Source organism: Lactuca sativa, chromosome 4, assembly GCF_002870075.4.
Source record: "Lactuca sativa cultivar Salinas chromosome 4, Lsat_Salinas_v11, whole genome shotgun sequence".
NCBI lineage: Eukaryota > Viridiplantae > Streptophyta > Magnoliopsida > Asterales > Asteraceae > Lactuca > Lactuca sativa.
Window position 1 is genome coordinate 169623901 of NC_056626.2, and position 25058 is coordinate 169648958.

At 35.7% G+C, this 25058-nt stretch overlaps 1 protein-coding gene across 1 annotated transcript; it reads right to left on the bottom strand.

Moving 5' to 3' along the window:
- Positions 1-10611: 10611 nt before the first annotated feature.
- Positions 10612-11857, bottom strand: LOC111906858 (inorganic pyrophosphatase 2). Its single transcript, XM_023902634.3, has 4 exons — positions 11668-11857; positions 11449-11570; positions 11158-11359; positions 10612-11072 (listed from the first exon to the last, which is right to left on the bottom strand). Exons 1-4 carry the CDS (start codon positions 11803-11805, stop codon positions 10719-10721), a joined length of 816 nt encoding a protein of 271 aa, XP_023758402.1. The 5' UTR covers positions 11806-11857; the 3' UTR covers positions 10612-10718.
- Positions 11858-25058: the final 13201 nt, after the last annotated feature.

Here is a 25058-nt window from a genome sequence, read left to right on the forward strand (position 1 = left end):
AATATTAATTATCATTATCTTTATCTAATTTTTTTTTTTTTTGGAACGACAAATCTAATCTACTCCTACACTACTCCTAAATTTCCACCTATGTCTCTCACGAGACTTGAACCCTCAACCTCAAAGAGGGAGGGCAACACCGGATACTGCTAGGCTAGAAGCCCTTTGCTCGTTATCTTTATCCAATAAAATGATAGTTTTACCATTTCTTGCATTTAATTTCATTATTAAATGTTTTAATTGGTTACGCAACAATGATGAGCATTTTGGTAAAAATGATATTTATTTTAAGATATAGACTATTATTTTCGGACAACTCAATAAGGAAAAATGAACTATAAATATGGGACGGAGGAAGTGTATCTTTTATCATTTATTAATTCCTTGAATTTCTTTTAAATAAATTAAAAATAAAATTTAATAAAAATCCTAAGCACATTTATTTATCCACAAAAAATTTTATATATAATATTAAATTAAAATTTTGACTGGTATTTAAGTTATATATACGGAGGAAATATGTCTTTTAATATTTATTAATTCACTGAATTTATTTTAAATAAAATCTAATAGAAATCCTAAATACATTTATTTATCCACAAAAAAATTGTATACATAATATTAAATTAAAATTTTGACTGATAATTAAGTTATATATATATATATATATATATATATATATATATATATATATATATATATATATATATATATATATATATATATATATACAAAAATTTGTATACCTAATGGCTGATGAAAGATCTCCTTGGAGAAGTGATAAGGTGAAAATTTTAGAACTTGAAAAAATGATCAAACTTGACCTTCAACGTAAAACCAAAGTCAAATATACAAGATAGAGATGAAAATTCCCAATATTTTCATTGTATAATTAAAAACAAGAATAGGAAAAATAAAATACATGGTCTTACAATCAATGGGGTATGGGTATCAGATCTAAATTAAATCAGGACGGAGGTTAGAAGCTTTTTTGCAGACAAATTTTAGAAACCGTGGCCTATTAGACTGGAGTTCATTAGTGCGGCTTTCAAGAAGTTATCCTCTTATCAGAACAAATTCTTAGAGATGCCCTTTTCCATTGATGAAGTTAAATCTGTTGTATGGTGTTGTGCTGGAGATAAATCACCAGGCCATGATGGTTTCAACTTCAAGCTCATCAAAGCTAAATGGAACCTCATGGAAGATGACATATTCAGATATATTAAGCACTTCGAAAAAAAAAACGTAACCATAGCCATTGGTTGCAATTCATCATTTATAACTCTAATCCTAAAAGTTGTTGATCCTTTAAACTTGGGGATTATCGCCCTATCAGTTTAATCGGTGGTGGACGAGATGCAATCTGCATATATTGAAGGAAGAAACATACTCGATGGCCCCCTGATTATGAATGAATTTTTCTCATGGGCCAAAAAATGCAAAAAGAAAATTTTCCTTTTTAAAGTTGACTTTGAGAATGCTTTTGATTCTGTCAACTGGCATTATCTGGATTCGATTATGAATCAAATGAACTTTGGTCTCAAATTGAGGCAATTGATCACAGCATGCCTATCATCTTCTCGAGCTTCGGTACTAGTAAATAGCTAACCCACTAAAGAATTTCCCATTTCCAAAGGTGTCATGCAGGGAGATCCAATTTCTCCTTTCTTATTTATCATCGCTATGGAAGGATTGCATATTGTTGTGAAAAGTGCTAGGGACAAATCCCTGATCAGCTGGGTTAAACTTCCATCAAATGGTCCTTATATTTCTCATATGTTTTATGTAGATGATGTGATCTTTGTAGGAGAATGGGACAAGGATTATATCAAAAATCTCTCTGCAATCCTTAAATGCTTTCACATCTCATCTGGATTAAAATTCAACTTTTATAAGTTTCGATTATTTGGTATGGGGGTTTTAGATCAAGAATCTAAGGACTTACCAGAGCATTAGGGTGTGCTGAAGGATCTTTCCCATTTAATTATTTGGGAGTACCAGTAAGAGCAAACATGGGTCTAAAGAAACACTGGAAACCCATTATTGACAAGTTCAGATCTAAAATATATGACTGGAAAGCCAAGACGCTCTCATTTGGTGGTCACATTACTCTAATCAGATCAGTTCTTAACAACTTTCCTACCTACTTCATGTCCCTTTTCAAAGCACCACAAGGCATTATTGACACTCTAGAAAAGATCATAAGGAATTTCCTATTTAGGGGGGGGTGTGTGAATTAAAACAGAAAGTTCACTGGATTGAATGACAAAAAGTAACAACTCCTATCTCAAATGGTGGTCTTGATGTCTCAACACTAATAGCACAAAATTTGGCACTACTGATCAAATGGTGGTGGCGTCTGATGAATGAAAATGGAAGCATATGGAAAACAATTGTTATCAGTCTACACAATTTGGGGAAGAAACTTGCGCACTATATTGCTAGGAAGACTTCTACCGGGGTTTGGTGTAATATACGTACATAAAGCAGTCAAGGCTTTAGGGGGTATTGGTATTGATATTCATCAAATATTTAGACTAATTCTTAGACCTGATATTCAAATCATGTTCTGGAAAGACATTTGATATGGAACAACAACATTTCAAGAAAAATTCTTCATCTCTACAAGATCGAATATGTTAAAAATTGTTTGTTGAGGGATCGTCTGTCCTCAAACGGCTTCTCTTGGTGTTGGAAACACGAGCCATCCAATCCGATGGAATTACACGAGATGCTCCAATTATACACGAATATAGGTGATTTGAACTTTAGTGGGGCATCATCCACATATGGTTTCCGATTCAATATAACAGTTGATGGAGTTTACAAGGTAAATAACATGAGACGACTCATCGATTCGAAATTGATCCTCTCCACAGGTCCTATGATCCGTTGGTTAAAAATAATTCCGTTAGAAGTTAGGTGTTTTGTCTGGCGGACTTCGATGGTAGGATTCCACTAGCGGATACTTTATTAGAAAGGGGTTTAAATGTTACTAATCAGATGTGTCCTTTTTGCAACAATGACTTAGAATCGGTGAACCACCTCTTCCTCTATTGCGACTTTGCCTAAAATGTACACTCTTGGATCTTCAAATGGCTTGGATTGTGAAGTAGAAGGTGCTCAAGTATCTTAGAATTTCTTAACTTAAGTAATAGGTGGCATAACTGTCAGATACATGCACTTATTGGCAATACAGTCTTATATTGCATGCTCTTGAGCATTTTGAATGCAGAAACGATTGGATTTTTAAAAATATTCGAGTATCTTGAACAAAGATAGCAAATGCCATTATCTCTAATTCATACTCGTGGTGCAAATACATAAAAAAAAATGGTTGTGGCTAATGGGATAAATGCATTTGCTAACATTTTACTCATTTATCTTTGTAATTTGTTTTGCTTTTATTTTCATCTTTTTCTCCTTGTATTGTTTTTTTTTTGTCTCGATTTAGTTACTTGCTAATGTCGACTTTTTAATGATATTTGTCATTTCCAAAAACAATATATGTCCCAACTCTTGAAAAACAATTTGTAAAGTTCTATCTAATCACATTGAATTCAATTTGAACGATTCGAATTCGTGTTTTGAAAACTAAAATTATTTGGAATTCATTTAATTAGATTTTGCTTTTAACCTGAGCCTTAAATACAGTTGGAACAGCCCTGAACTATATACGTGGTGAATAAAAAAAAATAATAATCAACTTAAAAAACCATTATCTACCCTTACTGATAAATAAATAGTTTTAAGATTACTCATGTCAACTCCAGAGCCTTCCAACTCAGCAAATGCCACTTGTCATCATATGAGATTTTTCCTCCAAATTCGTTTTTCCTCCAGATTGTTTTTCATTTAATTTAATTAATATAATTACTTACTATAATTAATACTAAATTCAAAAACTTATTTCAACTTCTGATTACATTACCGATTCGTAAGCTTTCAATTTTGATCATCCCTTGATTCTTGGCTTATCATAATCTTTTTAAAAATTAGAAGACTATGAAATACCGAAATAAATTAGAAACTATTCAATTATCCCATAAGATACAGAAAAATGAATGAAAGCAGTTATTTTGAATTTGAATTAAACAATATCTCCCTATCTAATAAAAGAGTAGCACATTTGCCACATGTCAATCAATTAGAGCTTCACATTAATTATTTGCCACTTGTCATTCTAAGGTTTTTCCTCATTAATGAAATTTCCACTAATTCACTCCTCCATTTTACACATATCAAACACGTCAACAAAAAAACTATTTATAATATCTATTGCCTAATTTATTAAATTATTTTTTTTTATCATAGCTCAATAATTACCTTATAATTTATTAAAATTATTTTTACCTTTCTAATCCATGGTGCCCACGGGTTATAAACTAGTTAGCCAATAAATCTCTATTCTAATAAAAAAATAGTTTTATTCTCCTTTTGACATGTGTCACTCTATTAGGCCTCCTAATTCATACATGTTTTATTCTTCTTTTGCCATATGTCATCCTATTAAGTTTTATAATTAATGCATGCCACTTGTCAATCTATTAATTATTCATTTCAAATTTCAAATTTTAAATTTTCTACTCTAATTACATTAAATTAATAACAATAGAATAAAAACTACAATAAAATTAATACAAATTATAAAGTGATATAGTTTCATATATTTATTTAATTCAATGATTATAATTTTATATAACAAAAAAACTTTTAATTAATAATTTATTTAAAATAATTGATTAATAATGTTGAATTTTTATACTATGAAAGTTTAATTAAATTTTTAACCGTGGTTCCCACGGGTTATAAACTAGTCAGCTAATATAATCATCTCATAGTATTTAAACGGATACCATATACTATTTCGTTCATTCTTCAACGTACCAAGTACAATACTGCATGTGGTTTCTGCAACTGTGAGGTGGCAACTTTCGATCAAATTCTGCATAGGCTTCAACATATATTCTCCATCAGGTAATTACTTCGTGTTTTATTTAATCTTTTCTGACAAGAAAAAATATAAATTGTATACTCTGTTTTCATTAATTGAATATTTGTTTTGATTAATCTTTTCTGGCAACACCATGTACATACTCTGTTTTCACTAATTGAATACTTAAGCTTATCTTAACGAAAATGATTAGGAAGAACCAATTAAATTAGAGTATGGTGATGAAGATAGAGAAAAAAGTTTAGGGCAGATGAAACGGCTGATGGAATCTGATGCTTTTCAGGATGGTTTAAAGGAACGAAAAAACGTATTTGGTCTAATTATCCTAATATTTCTATATAATATTATTGATGATTTTAAGCTTTCAATGTCCTATTGGAACCGTTATATCTACAAGCATATTAGCTCTTTAATAAGTTTTTTTTTTTAATTATTAATAGAACTGGTGATATGTAGGTTTGGTTGATGATCAAACACCTATGAACCCATGTGGACAAATGATTGCTGATCTGGCATCGAGTAAAGGGAAAAAATGGATTGTTGGATATTTGGAAGAACTGATCTTACCAATCATCTTTCACGTTGTCTATGAAGGAAAACAATGGTGGCACAGGTGAAGTGGTTGCTACACATACATTCGTGTTATCTTTAGTATACTTAATTCATGTAAAATACACATGTTGATAGATCAGCAGTATTTTGATATACCTACATACTTAAATTTATATTGTATCTATTTTATTAATTGAAGTTTTTTAAAATTTTATAGGTATATCAAAATGAAGAAGATGTGTTGTTGAAGAGGAGCATTGAGATCGAGTGAAACAGGAAGAAGAAATGGTAGATGGCGCAGATGTACATGATTTCCTCTTGAGCATCATTAAGCTTGGTTTCTTTGAGAGTTTCTATTCAACAACAATATGGGTTTCGTTAAGAACGATTTTTGGGTAATATAACGGGTTGGTGGGTTGTTGAAAGGGAAGGAGGTTTCATCGAATGTGTGTTTCAGTGTTTATGAGATCGGTTGGGGATGTCGACGATGGATTTGGGGGATAAAATATTGAAGATGAAGTGGTCTGGGTTAGGTTATATATATATATATATATATATATATATATATATATATATATATATATATATATATATATATATATATATAGAGAGAGAGAGAGAGAGAGAGAGGGGTGAGGTGGATAAGTTAGCCCATTTTTATATTTAATAATAATATTAAAAAGTGAAAGAAAAATAAAAAACAAATTCATTAAGGGTATAATAGTCTTTATAGCTTGGACTGGAAGCAAACTAGCTTAAAATGACCAAAAATTCAAAAAAGTTGGGTTTGGACTAAAACCCCAAAATAACAATTTAATATTTTTATAAAATAATTAGCATTCAATAATGTCACGGTATGCTGTTATTGGAAATAGCAATGACTATGTTTTTATTATTACCTATGTTATTTTATTTTTGCAATCGTAGTTTCGACAAGGTATAACCTAGTTTAAAAATAAAGTATCGTTCCATATAAATTTGATTCCTTAGTACGCCAAACAACATCTCCAAACTACTTTAAACAATTTTGCTAAGGTCGGACGGAGTGGCAAGCGGGGAAACAATCCCGCACGAAGAAACATCGCACCAGGGGTGCGGGAAAGGAAACGCGGGAAAAAGGTGGGGGGAGGGAGTCCCACACTCTCTCTCTTCACATGATTGGCTTGTTTTTTTTTTATTCCAAACGGTTATATATAGATATCGTTCCCTTTTCTTAACCTATAAATACTACAACATTCTATCTTTTTTTTAACCCATAACCTATATTTCTCTCCAAAAAATATTATTCTAAATGTCATCATCTTCGTCATCCGATTTGACGGTTGTAGAGGAGGCTAAGTTTATTGGTTCCGTCATGGCGAAAACGGTTGCATACTATCAAAATCGACTAGGCGAAACATCATGTGCACGACCTAAGCTAAGAAAGTCGTCGTTGCGTAGAAATCACGAAGCTGGACACAATCACCTTATAGAAGATTATTTTGCAGATGACGCCATCTACGCTGTAAAGTTTCGACGTCGGTTCCGGATGAGGAATGAACTATTCTTACGTATTGTTGGTGACTTGGAAGACCGCTTTCCATATTTCCAATGGAAAATGGATGCAAGGCGGAAAAAAGGTTTCTCTCCCATTAAAAAATGCACAGCTGCAATTCGTCAGCTAGCATACGGCATGAGCGCAGATAAATGAGACGAGTATTTTAGGATGTCAGAGCGTACCGTGCGGGAGCGTGTGTACAAGTTCTACAAAGCGATCTGTTTGGTTTATGGGCAACGATATTTGCGCAAACCAACTATCAACGATATCCACCAATTGTACATGGTGCATGAAGGCAAGCATGGATTCCCTGGAATGCTATGTAGTATCGATTGCATACATTGAAGTTGGTCATTATGCCCCAACGCATGGCGTGGTCAGTACATGAGAGGCGACCACAAAGAGCCGACGATCATTCTAGACGCTATCGCATCACATGATCTTTGGATATGACATGCATTTTTTGGTCCAGCTGGTGCAAACAATGACATCAATGTGCTAGACCAGTTGCCGGTATTCAACGATATCTACCTTGGAAAGTCGCACAATGTACCTTTTCAAGCAAATGGGGTAACATAAAAGCGTTGATACTATCTTTCTGACGGTATATATCCTCCTTTGTCTGTTTTTGTGAAATCGTTTACATGTCCTAACGACCAGAAAAGGAAAAAGTTTATAGAGGCGCAAGAGTCAGCTAGGAAGGATGTGGAGCGAACATTTGGTGTACTTAAGAGACGTTGACAAGTACTAACGGTCGGGGCAAGGTCATATGAGGTGAAAAGGTTACAACACGTAATGTATGCATGTATCATATTGCATAATGTGATTCTTGAAGACGAAGGAAGAGCGATATGTCGATACAACGAAAATGAAGTTTTGCAAATGTCGAAGGAGTAGCCGTTGGTACACAAGAGTATAGGGTGAATAGAAGAGAAGTACATAATCACGACATTCATCACGCACTTCGTGTTGATTTGGTGGAGCACTTTTATAGGGCTCATATTCAGCCCCCGTTAGAGTTTCCTCATGATGATTTGTTTGACGAATCAGACAAATATTTTGATATGTTCGTCGAAAGTGAAGATTCCAACGACGAGAGTGACACTGGGGAGAATGATGAAGACAATCAAGGCGATGACGAGGACGATGAGGGCGATGACGAACATGATGATTACAAGTGACGTATTTTGGTTTATATAAAATTAGGATATTAATTATTTTTCTACTTATTTAAATATTAGGTTTAATGTAATTTTTATTTTAATTAATTAAATGCTTTTTATTTTTAATTAAATTTTATATTTAGTATTAATTTAAAAATTATAAATCATAAAAAAAATTAATTTTGTTTAGTAAAAAAAAGTGAGGTAAGAGCTTCCTACCCAATCCTTGGGTTTTAAGTGAAGAAAAAAAAAGTGAGGGAAAAAAATGTATAACCCACAAAAAGTGAGGGAAACTTCCTTCCGACAAAAAATGAACCACAAAAAATGAAGGAAACTTCCCTCCCACACCCTCCGTCTACCAAAAAAAAACTTTATGAAAAAAATACTGCATGTTTGCCGGTTAGAATTTTATAAGATAATTTAAAAAGTACGACTACAATCATCCTTCAAATCGAAACAGCTAAGAACATTGGGTGTGGGCAACAAGGTGCAACACCAAGTTGTGTCACCTCACATGTCACCTAAGCTAATGGTGTTAAATGGGCAACAAGATGCAACACCAACTTTTTGAAAATAAATATATTTTTTTTTTACTATTTCGTTTTTTTTACTTTTTTTTGCTTTCGTTTTTTTTTTCTTTTTGTTTTTTTAATAACTAATATATTTTTTATAAAACATATAATTTTAAAAACAAAAAAAAAGACATAATATTTAAAATCTAAAATTCCGATTACAATTAAAAAAACATAATTTTAAACCTAAATTAATAACTAAAATACCATTCAAATTACTACTAAAACCACACCAATCCTAATTAACCCAAATATTTTTTCCTAATTTGTTACTTCATCGCTTGTAGCACCGCTAGATCAGCAGACGCTAAACCCTCATCGCTTGTCCGAAGAATTGACAACTGATGTGTCATTAGTTCCCTCTCTTTTTCTTCCTGCTTCTCCCATGCTTGTCTTTCCAGGAACTCCAAATGACGACGTTTCAGCTCATTTTTTCTTTTATTAATAAATTGTGCTCGTCGAATTTGGCTCTCATTTCCGCCGCATCTTTTGCTCTCATCTCCACCTCCTCCGCATGCCTTGCAGCGCGCCTCGCTTTGTCGCGTCCTGGCGGTCGTAGTGGTGGGAATATCTCTTGGATATCATCCGGGATCTCATCGTCATCGGCGTTTAGGTCGATGTTAGTCCGTGCGTCCGACACGTCGACCGAGCTAGAATTGCGAGACCTTTTGGATTGAACCTCCGACGATGTAGGCGTTTTATTCCACTTTGGATTTGCTCGCAACAATTCTCATGATTTTTCAAAGTCGAAAACATGACCCATTTCGACCCGATATTGTTCCTTAGCCGATTTGAACAAATCGAAGTCGTTGGTTCCGCTTTATTGTTGCGCCTCAAGCCGGTTGTAAATACCGTTGAATTTGCTGCACCGCTTAGTTATCATACCCCATTTGCTGCTCAACATGTCGTTGCGATACGGATTTTTTTTTAAAATAGCGTGAAACTTGTCGAGCACCGCCCCCCAATAAGCTCATTTTTTCATTCCATTTCCGCGAAGTTCGTTTATTGAAGTAGCACACCAAGCCGCCGTCAAAGCGTATTCCTCCTCCGGTGTCCACCATTGTGAAACGTCTGCATTTTCAGATTCCACCGCTATTGATTTCCCTTTTGATTTTCCTTTCACTTTCCCTTTCCTACTATTTCCCGCTTCCACTTGAACTGTTGGTTGTGTTGTAGGCGACGGTTGATTGGTTGTTTGTTGTATCGAACCAAAAGTAGAGAAAAGATTTTGTTGTAAATTTGGGTTTTGACCAAATTGATTTTGTTGAACGTAAGGTGAATTGGGAAATTGCAGTGGCGGTGAAACGGTATTGAAAGCGGCACCTTGGTATGGTATTTATGGTGAACCTTGAGACGACAAAAAGTTGAAATAATTTTCATACCCCGCAAATCCGAAGGCGAGTTTGTGTTTGGATTTGATAATGGAGGGGGTTATTTGGGTTTTGCTCCAATATGAAAAATGTGTATAATATAGAAAGACTAAGAGAAAGGTATATAAAAATTGAAATATATATATATATATATATATATATATATATATATATATATATATATATATATATATATATATATATATATATATATATATATAACGGTAAAGAAGTAAGTTTTTTTTTTAAAATTGACCATTATTAAACCATAAAATATGGGCAACGGCTAAATTTTTGTGCGTCACAATTCGTTTTCATGGCAATCAGATCCGGGCGACAAGATGCAACGACTTGGGGGCGGTGTTCCCCAAGTTACGACGGCATCACGGACCGCCACGTCAGTCTCGACGCGAGACCGGTATTTACTCTAAACAAATATCAATAAAAAAAAAAAAAACTACACTTGTTGAAACAGTTAGAATTTTTTTATACGATAATCTGGAAATCATAATACAAATTCCAGTTCTAAATTCTAATCATATCGATTCAAATATAAAAAAAGAAAATGCTTCAATGAGGAACATAAATGGGTTTAGACAAAGCTCCGAGAGCAATCCTCTCAAACTTGCAATCAAACAGCTGATTAGCATTCTTATTCTCCATCTTCTCAATCGGGATTATGGAAGCTATTAGTTGCAGAAGGATGCGCTCCATGTCTTCCCCATCACTCCATTCATAAACCTCCGCCTTAACAACATCCCTGTTTTCACAAATCAGTTTCCACACCGGAAAATCCTTCCTCGGCATCATGTAATCTCCTTCCACAAGTTTTCTACTCGGACAAAAATCACCGGCGCCGTCGCCCAAATATATGATCCTTTTCTCTCCGGCCACCGTAGCTTGAATCCTTTCAATTACTTTACCCTGTTCGAGACAATATCATCAAAACAAATCAGAAATCTCGTATGCTTCTTCTGGATTTGATAAACAAAGCGGAATCAAGGTTTACCTTGCACATGTTGGGTGGACAGAGGTTACAACCGTGTTCAGATTTGTGAAAATCATGGAAAGGCAAAATCCTTAACTTGCCTTCATCATCAACGAAACCTGGATTCGTGTTGATCTCTGAGAAACATTCTCGGATTCCAAGATGCTTCAGTATAGTTTCTATATAGAACGTGTTCGCATCACTTACTACTCGTAAATCGCATCTGAAAGTACACAGATCCAACGAACAACAGTAAGAAAAGAAAAACTTTACATCGTTAATGATCCATCGAGAGAAAGTTGAATCAGTTACCCTGATGCATAAGCTGCTTTAATGGCAGGAACAACACGAGGATGTATCGGCACACGGTTAAGTACTTGTTCGATATCGTGAATCGTTTTACCTTGTAAATGCAATTCCCCCATCATTTTGTCCTGTTTTTTATACAATCAACAAAAAGTTAACAACATTCTTCGATTCTTCAAAATAGAATATGAAATCTGTGGTAGATCTAGAAGAAGAACACAGTACCATGAGAGAGTTCCAGGGCATGGTGGGAAGGAGTTTGTTGAAGAGATCAGAGGCGCCTAACTCGTCCAACACCCAATTGTCGCTGTCAACGTCAATTATCGTCTTGTCGAAGTCGAAAATCACAACTATTCCTGACATTTTCGTCGGAGTTATAAAATTCCGGTGAGTATTTATTTGATCGGTGGATGAAAGAAGATACAGAATGGAGGCTATTTATAGTACGTAAATGGCATAGGGTAAATATGCCAAGGAATATTTCCCGAATATTTGTACGTGGTATCTGATTTTCGGGATAAATCTCAGCCGTAGGATGTAATCTAAAGCAACCGATGTTTTGTAATCCAATGGTTGATAACGAGTTTGGTGTGGAATTTCAAAAGTGTAGAAGAAAGGAAAAGCGCGGGAATATGATAAAGAATATACTGTTTATTCCTTTTATTATTTCTTTATATTCTTGTAAACGCTTAAAATTTCATTATGTTTTTATTTGAATTTGTAATTTTTATAATTTTTTTTACATCAAAACTTATTGTAAATAGGTTTGATTTGTAGGTGTGGTTAGGTTCAATAATTTATATCGGGAATTAATAATATTTATAGTTCATTCTAATTTACAATTTATGATGAAAAATGTACAAGTGATTTGGTAAAAGAAATTCGGGAAGATAGAAGAATCATAGACTCATAGTTGATTTAAACTATGTTTGTCCTCTACGAAATAAAATATATATTTTTTAATTTTTTAAGTTGTTATGTTTTACGATAACTTATAATCTACCTTATATATTAGTTATTTTACAAATTTAGTTAAAATAGTTTTTCATGTGTTTTTAAATATATCCTAAATTACTTATTAAAAATATATTAAAATATATTAACTATTAAAAATATATTCACAATATTTTAAAATAGTTTTTCATGTGTTTTTAAATATATCCTTAAGATTGAGGTTCAAATTTGATCGTGGACATTATTTTATGATTAGATTATATTCATTGTTAATAATAATAATAATAATAATAATAATAATAATAATAATAATAATAATAATAATTATTATTATTATTATTATAAAAATAAATAAATAAATAAACACCTTAAAAGGCATGTGGTTAAGGAAATTACCAGGAAGTCCGTGACGTTGGAGTACAACAGGCGGCCGTGTCCATTCCACATAAAATGATTTTCATAATATGATTTGATAAAATAACAATTACATTTTAAAATATTTTGAATATAATTTTAAAAATTATTTAAGATATAACTACAACTCGCCACGTATATCCGCATCATGTTTCATGTGATCCAATCTGGCGAGGATACACCGATCACGAACGTCGATTTTTGTGTGCTGCATTATTGAGTATATTATCTTAAAACTTTTTTCACATTTTGCAACCAAATTTGAATGATTAAATTGCAATGTATACGTGTTTGTATATTTAATAATACACATATGTGATATGTGAGTATATATGTGCATGATATAAATCAGTATTAGTCTAACATGGCAGACACATTGTATGACATGATGATCGGATGTCATAAAATAAGTGCATGTTGAATAGAAATTAGAAACGTATACAACTAATGTTGTTTTATTTAATATTGGGTAAATTGTGGAAAATTTTAATTTATAGGAACTACATTTTACACTTTTCTTAATAACAACGATATATTTATAGTTTTCATATTGTAACAAAATATTTAATCCATGTATTTCTAAGTCACATTTACGTATATTAAAATAAATTTAGACTAAAATATTAATTTTTGAAAACTAATTGTTAAGATCTCGATTTTAATTTTAAAAAATTTATGATTTTTAAGATGTGAAAAAACGATCTCAATCATTTTTTGGGATTATTTTGAAGCAAGTTAGTTATATACTGATATATTATTATACCATCCAGGATCGTAAGAACTTATATAGTTCGTATATTCAGCTAAAAATGTTTAATGAATTAATATGAGTCCAATAAGGCTTGTAGGCATGTTTGGATCAGATCACAAGACTCGAATTTTGTCCAAGGTCTTCAAATTTTCCTTAAGACATAAGGAATGCTTGTATATGGAAAGTATCTAAATTCCTAGATTAACACTAATTTGTTTTGTTTAGTATAAACTAGATTATAAGTTATAACCCGCGTTAAACGCAAGGAACATGAACTAAATACACGTTACATTAATGGGTGACATTGTCTTAGGTGAATTTTTAATAAAAAATGTTATTTAAATTCATTTTAGAGTTTTCAACCAAACTTATTAAATAAAAATATTTAATATTTTTATTAGAACAATTTGGTTTTTTAATACAATAATTTTTAACATAAATCATCTATTTGATCTTTGTTTATCACAACATAATGCGACTCCTTGATTTAAAACATGTTGTGTAGTAGCTTTATGAATTGACTTTGTTCGGTGCATCAACTCCCATAATGTGTCTTGAGATCCGAATATTGCGGATAAAACATTAAATGAATCGGATTCCGACGCCTACATTTGTAGTACATAGAAATATGTCAGTTGATCAATTAAAATATAGAAAATGAAATTTAATAAGTGTAGTGTTTATAGTATTCTTTGTAAATGTTTGACGTAAAAAAAAAATTTCAAATTCAACAATGATTGTATTATCAACATTGAAGTTTGAGATTGAATAATCATTAACTTTGTTTTTTAAATTATAATGTGAAATTTGAATTTTAAACGCCAACTTTTTATCCAAAAGTAAATTCAAAGCAAATATATAAATTTCTATATTACCCTCCTACAAAAATGAACGATTATATAAATAGATATAAATAGATAGACCAAAAGTAAAAATTAGTTTTTTGTAAATGATGTTAATATCGATAATCTCATTAAACTTTTGAAGCAACTCTTGTGTGGTTTTTTCCAAAAGTTTCTTTGTGTCACCATCAAATAACATAAGTGACACCACACCGGTAAAGTCTTGTACTACAAAGTTATTTTGAAACTAAAACCATTAATATAAATAAATTCAATAACATAAACTTAAAAAATTTAACAGAAGACTATAATGATGTGTATAAAAAAATTATTGAAAATCTTGGAACAAATATATGTCTTTGTTCATGCAAGTTGGAGCGTAACAATAAAAAACTTATGCTTTTGGTCCGTTCCACCACTTTTGTCATCATGCATTAAAATGATTTTTATGGCTTTCTTATGAGAAAAATAGGTTAACATATTAAAAAAATTGATATAAATGATATAATTTTGTTTCAGTAACTAAATTAATGAAACTAATATGCTTAAAGTAGATTGATTAATTTTTTCATAACCTCTCTACAAAAACACAGTAATAACAGGTAATAAGAACAGAGTAATGCAAGAAAATGGAGAAAAATAAGGAGAGCAGAATAAATAAAGAGCATGAAAAAAGGAATTAGAGAAAAAGACCGCTGCAAAAAAAACACTATAAATCGTAGGACTCAATCCAAAATCGTAAAAATAACAACTTCAATGTAATCGTATATATGGTGTTTTTGAATAAGGAAATCGTTATCTTGGAGATTTTCAGCTATTTATCTAGAAAAAAAAGAAAGATATTAGTTATATTGATTCAAAATTTCTAGTTAATTGACTTATTTATTTAATGGGTTTTAAAACTCAAACCATTATCTCAAACTGATTCATTTTACGTGAGATATACTGAGAGATAAATAATGAATAATATTGATTTTAATTTTAACTCTAAAATATGTTGTTGATATAATGGGATTAGATTAGATTTTATAGATTAATAACTAAATTATTAATATGCTTATTTAATGAATTTTTTTTAAAAAAATAAATAATAATAATAATAATAATAATAATAATAATAATAATAATAATAATAATAATAATAATAAACGGGTTTGAATTTTGAAGCCAAAAACTATAAATAAAGGAGTTAAATTATGAACAATATTAATTAGAGAAACTAATATCTTGTATATAAATAGAATGACATGCGTCAATTGATAACATAATTACTGAATTTAAAGAGTTTATTATTATTAAAGATTCTATAATTAAATATATTTATGTTTGAATTGTATTTGAGGAAGATGATGTCATCATATAGATCTAAATGTGGAAAACATAGGATTGAAATACAATCAAAGGCTCTGATTGCTTCATTGGTGAATTAAAGATTCTATTTTAATAATATTTAGAGATTCATGTAGATAGGTTCTTGTAAATAATAGAGATTAAAGTTTTGAGTGATTTCTTTAATAAAGATTCCAGTGAGTTTGTTTTAGGCTGCATATTCTTTATAGTTTTTGTGTTTATTCTTTAATTGGTATTAGAGCTTTCATCGAAAACCATAGTTTAAGAAGCATTCGGGTAGGAAGCTTTCATCAAAATCACTCCAACAAAAGGTTGTACCTGTGAACAGAAGGATACATGCAACAAAGGTAAGAGAGAACTCATGTTCGAGATTTAAAGGAGGGATCGTCTGGAGAACTTGTATAGATTTCTCGTGTGGAGAAAAAACACTACCTGATTAGATTTCTCGTGTGGAGAATCCGAGCAGCAAGTAACATCACGATAGGAAGTGGGAACTTGGCAACACCAAGTGAGGTTTCATGATCGGTTTCAAAATCGGAACTCGTGAATAGTTATGAGATCGTGAGTTATTCGGAAGATTGCGACACATGAAATGAACCTACGACAGATCGGTGAAGAAGACGTATCGTGTTTTTCCCTAAAGAAAAAAAATAAATAAAAGGTTTGTTGTCATTGTTTTTTTTTTTGGGGGGGGGGGGGGGTATAAAGGCTATGAGGAGGATTCAATATTATATTTTGTATATCAATGTACAAGGGATTACATTGATTTATATAATTACAAACTATGTATGGTAAAGAGAAGCAAACGGAATAATTATGGAAAATACAACAACCCTGACCACAAGAATATTCTAGAGAACCAAATCAAAGATATCAAGTATCCGGTTTTATTTTAGTCGTGATACGCCCCCACAAGATAGAGGATCCATCAGATACACCAATCTTGGACCGAAGAAAGAGAAAGATGTTGCGCCTGAGAGGCTTAGTAAGCACATCAACAAGTTGATCAGTGGAGTTGATATGAAGGACACAAAGTGAACCGCTGGCAACTTTTTCTCGAACAAAGTGATAATATAGAGCAACATGCTTCATTCGAGAGTGATAAATTGGATTAGCACAAAGATATGTAGCTCATGTATCGTCACAAAACAACATAGTGGGCTTTTGTTTTGAAATGCCAAGGTCGGCAAGTAAGTGTTCCACCCATGAGGCTTCAGCGGCAGCATTAGCCAAAGCTTTGTATTCGGCCTCTAAGGAGGAGCGGGAGACATATTTTAGTAGATCGCCATGAAATTATGTTGGTTCCAAGATACAAAAGGTATGCAGTAGTGGATCTACCACCATTGGCGATACCCCCCCCCCCCCCCCCCGCGTCTGAGTCGAAGAAGACTTTAAGGTCAAGAGACGAGTTCTGCTTTAGAAACAAACCATGATGGATTGTCCCTTTTAAGTATCACAACACACATTTGAAGGCCTGCCAATGAATTTGAGTGGGAGACTGCATGAACTGAGATAGTTTATTTATGGCAAAGGAGACATTCGGCCTTGTGAAAGCTAAGTATTGCAGGGAGCCGACTAGTTTCTGGTATGGTGTTGGATCTACTCGCGGAGATCCATCTTCTGGAGTAAGAGTCACTGAAGCGCTTAAGGGTGTGGCCACATATTTAGCACCATCCATATGGAATTGAATGAGAAGATCTTGGATGTGAAGGTGTTGAGAGAGTAAAAGACCGGTGGAGGTGGGAATAACTTTGATGCCTAGAAAATGGTGTAGGGAGCCAAGATCTTTGATGGAGAAGCGGTTGGCGAGTATTTGAACAAAATGAGAAAGAAAGGCGGGAGTATTACCGGTGAGAACAATGTCATCGACATAGACCAGGAGGAAACATGTGGCTCCCTCACGGTTGTAAATAAAGAGAGAGGCATCTGCATGAGATTTACGGAAACCAAAAGTAAGGAGAAAGGAGGTGAGTTCAATATACCAAGCTCGAGAAGCCTATTTGAGACCATACATGGACTTCCAAAGCTTGCAGACATGGTTTGGAAACTGGGAGTGGGTAAAGTCGGGAGGTTGTGTCATATAGACTTCCTCATGAAGTGTTCCATGAAGGAAAGCATTGTTGACATCTAGTTGTTGGAGAGGCCAATTGTTAGCAAGGGCTATGGAAAGAATAATGCGAATGGTGACAGGTTTGGTTACTGGGCTAAAGGTGTCAAAGTATTCTTTGCCATATTGTTGAAGAAAGCCTTTGGCAACTAGGCGAGCTTTGTATTTGGAGATTGTGCCATCCGGATTGCGTTTGATACGGAAAACCCATTTACACCCAATGGGTTGATGAGAGGCACGGGGAACAAGCTCCCAGGTGCCATTTTGCGTGAGAGCATTTATTTAAAGGTCCATGGCTTCACGCCATTTGGGATCTTTGAGAGCTCGATGATGAGTGGTTGGTTCAAGTGTGGATGGGATGGGGTGAAGGGTGGTGGAGTTCACAAAGGAGGAGTTAAAGTATTTAGGATTGTGTTTTCTTGAGTGAGGAGGTGGAGTAGGAGAGGAAGCCGGAGATGTGGGGTCCATAGAGGAGGGCTGACTAAAGAGAGAAAGAGATTCAAGGATGGAGGAAGTCGGTGACGAAGTGGAGAATGGGGAGGTTGGTGTAGTGTCAGCTGAGGATGGTGGCGAGGTGGATGTAGGAGATGTAGGTGGTGTGGTGTTAGGCTCGAGGGGAGTAGGAGAAGGAGACGGCAATGATGAGTCTGGCAAGGTAGCAGAGGATTGTTTCAGAAAGGTGTCAGTGGTGGGAACAGAAGATGTAGAAGTCGTGGAGGGAAACATAGACTCAATAAATTCGACATGGCGAGAGTGATATAGGCATTGAGTTTTGGGGTCAAAAGATTTATAGGCAGATTTGGAGGTTGAGTAGCCAAGAAAGATGCATGGTGAGGAATGTGGCTGTAATTTTAATGTGGCATAGGGACGCAACCACAAGTAGCAAAGGCAGCCGAAAGGTTTTAGTTTAGTGTAGTTAGGTAGCTGTTGAAACAATTGAGAAAATGGGGTTTTGTTGTTAAGAATCGGTGTAGGGAGCCGATTGATGAGATAGACAGCAGTCTGGAATGCATGGGACCAAAAGATAAGAGGAAGATTTATGTAATGGAGAAGGGCAAGACCGGTTTCAACGACATGGCGATGCCGGCGTTCAGCCATGCCGTTTTGCTCAGGGGTATGAGGAGGTGTTGTATAGTAGGAAATACCATTCTTTTGAAGAAAAGGAATCAAGCCAAGATACTCTCCGCCATTTTCAGTAAAGAGAGAGGGGGTGTTAAAGTATTTTTGTACAAGAGTTTTAAATTGTGGGAAAATGGTTGCAACATCTGATTTCTTTTTCATGGGATAAAGCCAAACATATATGGGATAGTGATCAACAAAGATAACATAGTAGGTGAAATAATCAATCAATTGTTATACAGGCCCCCACACATCTGAATAAGTAAGTTGTAAAGGTTTGGAACTGACAAGAGAGTTTTGACCAAAGGGAAATTTATGACTTTTATTAATTGAGCAAGATGAACAATGCAAGCTAGAAATAGAAGTAGATTTTGAATTAAGACCTAAACAGGAAATAAGAGACTGAAACACTTTGATGGATGGGTGACCAAGTTTGTGATGCCATTGAAGTGGAGAGAGGTGGCGTTGAGTTGAGGCATGGATGGTAAGGTGGCGTGATAAACATCTTCAGTATTCTCACCCCGCATGAGATGCGCCCCCATTCATAGATCCTTCACAAAATAGTAATCCGGAAAAAAAATCAAAAGAAACATGATTAGTTTTACATAATTTTGCAACGGAAACTAGGTTTCGACGTAAGCGAGGGGCACACAACACATTGGGAAAAGTTAATTGTCGATGTGTGGTGTGAATATGTTTGGAACCAGTATGAGAAATGTGTAAACCGTTACCATCACCTAGGAAGATTTCATCAGGGCCTCCATATTCGGAGACATTGTGAAGTGCAGATCGGTCAGATGTCACATAATGAGAGGCACCTATATCAAATAGCCATGTTGGTGGAACCGTGTATGATCCAGCAGATGTGGTGACATTAGCAACTAGGTTTGATGTTGGGGAGTTGGCAATGGTAATATTGTTGTCTTTGAGAAATTTTGACAACTCCCTGCATTCCTGAGTAGTGTGACCACGGATGGAGCAGAATTGGCAGAAAGAGCCATTCCTGTTTTGGCGGCTGTCGGTGGAATTGGTGAACCAGTTTGGTCTGTTGTTTCCATGTTGGCGTTGTGGGCCAGAATTGAAGGATCGTTGATTCCTTTGAGATGAATTGGAGTTTTGTGGTCTGCCTCCTTTTCGGGCAATATAATTAACTGTAGGTACTATGGTGTCGATTACTGGTGTAGCTTCTTTAAGGCTCCTTTCAAAATCAAGTATCTTGTCAAAGAGTTCCGGATAGGAGATTGATTGTTCACGAACCTTAATGGCAGCGACAATAGCATTATATTCTTCTCCGAGTTGGGAAAGAATGTGAACTATGAGATCATCTTCTTCAATTGGACTTTGTGCTAGGTCAAGGTCATCAGCTATAGATGTCATGTCTTGCAGAAATTCTTGAATGTTGCAGCTTCCTTTCGGATTCTTGACTAACTTGGATTTTAAGGAGATGATACGGCTTCATGAGGCACTCGCGTAGCTGGAGTTAAGCCGCTTCCAGGTGTCTTGAGAAGTGGCTGACGATGAGATGAGAGGTTGTATAGGTTTGGAACAGCTTCCTAGAATAGCACTGATGATGATATGGTCTTGTCGAAACCATGATATGTGTTCCGGATTCGGCTTGTTGTCAGCTAGGGTTTTTATCGGTGGTTGTTTTGTGTCGCTGATGAAGGATTCAAGTTCTAGGCCGATTAGGGTAGACTCCACTTGTTTCCGCCATACTGGGAAATTGGTGGAGGTTAGACGGATTGGAAAATGAGTTGAACCAGTGATTTGGATTGGTGCCATGGATAGTTGATTAGAGGAGGGAATGATTAGGGATCGACTCGTTGGAGATGAATGTGCTCTGATACCATATAAAGGCTATGAAGAGGATTGAATATTATATTCTATATATCAATGTAGAGGGGATTACATTGGTTTATATAATTACAAACTATGTATGGTAAAGAGAAGCAAACATAATAATTATGGAAATTACAACAACCCAGACCACAAGAATATTCTAGAGAACCAAATCAAAGATATCAAGTATCCGATTTTATTTTAGTCGTGATAGGGGCTTGTTCAGATCAGAAACCTAGATCGAGTGTTGCCCTCTTTATTCTCGTGGGCCCAAATCTGATCAGTTTTGATTTGTCAACGATATTTACTTTAATTAAGTTCACTTGAGAAGTTTCTTTTGCTTGTGTTTGAAGCGAAAACCAAATCACTTTTCTTTTTCGTTTCATGTGGTGGATCATAAAGCCTTTGATTAATCAACACCGAAGGAGGGATCAAAAATTGAGTTGTGATGTCGGGAGGAAAATCGTCACAACCATCGGCTAAGGAACACACTTCATTAACGTTCCATTGCCCGACTTTGACATCGACGGACTACACAATTTGGAGGATGCGCATGGAGGTGCTACTCGGGATTCTCGACATCTGGGATATGATCGATCCTAGACTAGATGATGTGAAGAAAAACAACATCATGAAAGAACTATTGTTTCAATCAATTCTGGAAGACTTAAATTCTTCAAATCCGTGATCTGAAAACTTGAAAAGAGACGTGGGATGCTATAAAAAACATAAAATTTAGGAGCCGATCGAGTGAAGGAAGTGAGACTCCAAACCCTAATCACATATTTTCAAACTCTGAAGACACCATAGATGACTTCAAAACAAGATTATTCAGAATTTCTTCGAAATCCACTTCAATAAGAGAGGTCATGACTGAACAAAAGTTTGCAAAGAGTTTCTTACAAGTCTCTCTAGACGATTTGTTCACATTGTTGTGGCCCTTGACTAAAAAAAAGGTTTTGAAGACATGGTTGGTCGTCTAAAAACCTATGAAGAGAGAATCAAAGGTGAAGAAAAAGTAATCGAGACACATAATAAATTACTTTATTCCAAAACTGAATCGTCCAACAGAAACACCAAATCATCAAAAGGTAGAGGTCATGGTTCAAATTACCGAGGAAGAGGACGTTGTGGTGGACGTGGTCGGGGTAACACCCAAAATCACAATCACTCGGAATCCACTAAAACTCGTGATGATAAAAAAACAAAAAGGAAAGCAACATGAACAAAGGGATCTCTCAAATATTCAATGTTACATGTGTGAGAAGTATGGTCACTTTGCTTCAAGATGCTTGGACCGAATCAAAAACCATGAGGCTAACCTTAATGACACATACGAAGGAGGTACGAATCATGAAGAATGGTCGTTCTTTATGATAAATACAATTCAAGAAACTGTGTTCTTGAAAAAAGACAAATATATCCATCAAAAGATTAAGACAAATGCCGATGAGTTTGGTATTTAGACATGGTGCGAGAAACCACATGACCGACAACTACTCTTATTTTTCTGAACTAAATAAGAAAATAGTGGGTAGGGCGAGATTTGGAGACGGGTCATGTGTTAGCATTAAAGGAAAAGGATCAGTTTTGTTCGAAGGGGAAAGTGGTGAGCAAAGACTAATGAAGGATATTTATTATATCCTGTCACTTCGTAGCAATATTATTAGTCTCGTGCAATCTACAATAGTCGGTTTGTGATATTCATATGCAAGGTGATTTACTAACTATGTGAGACGGAGACTGAAGATTGATTATGAAAGTCCCGAGAAGTTCAAAACGACTTTACAAAATCCAGTTAAAAGTTGGTAAACCACATTGCTTGCAAGCCAAGTTTAATGAGGAAGTTTGGTTATGGCACACACGACTTGGCCACATTAATTTTGGCATGGTAAACTTGATGTGCAAGTTAGATAAAGGGGTACCGACAATCCAACATCAAGACCAACTTTGTGAATCTTGCATGGTTGGAGAGCAAACAAAGCAATCGTTTCCAAAGAAATTTGAGTATAGAGTTACAAATATCCTCGAGATGGTACATGGAGATATTTGTGGACCACTTGTGTAACATCCCAAAATTCAAGACTAAAAATTTCTTTTAATTAAACATCACTTTAAGCAAATTCATGTTTTCAAAACATAAGCAGAGTAATAGTTTCCAAAATACATGATCGTTATCAGAGTAAACATTCCCAGGCTGACTAATTTATGGTGTGTGCCATGCAATCACCCCGAGCTCCATCATCCGCTACCGGAAGTACCTGAAACCAAAACTAAAAACCGTAAGCACAAAGCTTAGTGAGTTACCCACCCTACCACATACCATGCATAACCACATACTGCACATACTGGGCCACGCCAGCTATCCTGGCCTCTCCCACCCCTACCTCGGGCCTCGCCCGCTACAACGGCCCCACCGCTCCAGGTCCCGCCTGGCTTCGAACCCCACTCGGATACAGATCTGTTTCGTTTAGGTCTCGCCTGTCACAGGGCCTCACCCACTAACATATAATAACACATAAACATATCACATCACATCACATAAGCTTAACACATTCTAACGGATCTTGTCCTAAGGCCTCGCCTATCTCTGGGCCCCGCCCTTGTCCCGCTACTGATGAGTCATGGAAGCCCGTCCATAATCCTGCTGATAGTGAGGTACGGGCCCAGCCCACCCTCACTCCTTCCCTAACTTGGGCCTCGCCGCTGATCTGCTGCTACTGAGATGTGGAACACCATCCACACTTTGCTATTGGTGAGATACGGGACCTCGCCCACACTCACCTCCCTACCAGGCACATACAAGTATCACACAGACAACAAGTATAAACTATCACATAAACCATTCCTTGGGAACCCGCCCTCTATCATTGGACCTCGTTCCGAATATCATACTAGCATACTGTGCCTAGGGCTAACCCCCGAGTCTTCTACTCATAACTACATGGGTCGGCATTGTGGCCGTAGACCCATTCATACAAAGGGAAACTCACCTGCACTGGCTGAACTCGCTGATGATCCCACTGGCTGCTGACCGGCAACACTCTGAACTCCTGCTCCACTAGCTTCCCGAGCTACCAAAATCAATGCAACACTTAGTCTAGCTGACCCCCGACAATCAACCAAGTCAACTCCGGTCAAAGTCAAAGTCCTGGTCAAAGTCAACCTTCTAGGTTAACCTTACTCGCCGAGTCATCCTATTGACTCGCCGAGTTCATATGTTCAGAGTTCTTCCATTCGCGTCTCGACTCGCCGAGTTCCTCCTTGGACTCGCCGAGTCTCCCCTTAAAGTTAGGGTTTTCTTTCCTTTCCTAGCCTTCAAAACTTTGGGTGTTACAACTCTCCCCCACTTAAACTAAACTTCGTCCTCGAAGTTTGCCATGGTCCACCACCTGCGATCTGCTTCCAAAACCCACCAATTATCCCAACACCAGCTGCCTACCTTCGCTGGTCTTCCACCTGGTCATTCTGACTAACATAAACCTCGCGGATAAAACCTCGGGTCAAACCTGACCCTTAACAACTTAGAAACACAACTTACTCAACCGACAATCCTTCTGGTATTCTCCGAGTACTGCACTTGAACTCATAGGGGTTGACCCCTTCTTTCCTTACGCGATTCCCTTGCCTTCCTAAGGCGATGCTCCATATCCAACTATTTCCTCTGTCACTGTGAAGTTCCTATCCTTCACCAACTCCATCACCCCCGGTATTTCCAGTATGGGTCATCCCCGTCGGTAACCACTGACACTCTTCTCTGTCAAAACTTGGTGCCGAGCACCCCTCGATTCAACTAACTGAATTCTACCATACACTGCTTACCCGCAGTACTACTGACTGAAAATTCTGCTATTCCTTGTCTGCCTTCTGTATGAACTGAGACCACCCTGGTCCCTACCAACCTATTAATGTATGGATTACCGGCTCCTACCGGTAGCTAGTCCTAACACCACCACTAGTCGCTCCCAGCAACTTCCGAAGAAACTTTGACCACCTATAACAACTCAATCTATTCTGCCATTCAGGAACTACATTCATGGGATCCTCGATCCCCTAACTTGACACTAAGGTCCCTACCAGGTCCCACCTGCGCTGCTAAAACTCACGGGCCTCGCCCACGGGTCCCACCCGCCTCTATCCTTCTAGTCCCACTAGTCTAATCACTCTCACTCGGGCCTCGCCCACGGGTCTCACCCACCCATATCTTGGAGCGGCCTCTTCCAAGGTCTCACCTCTCTAG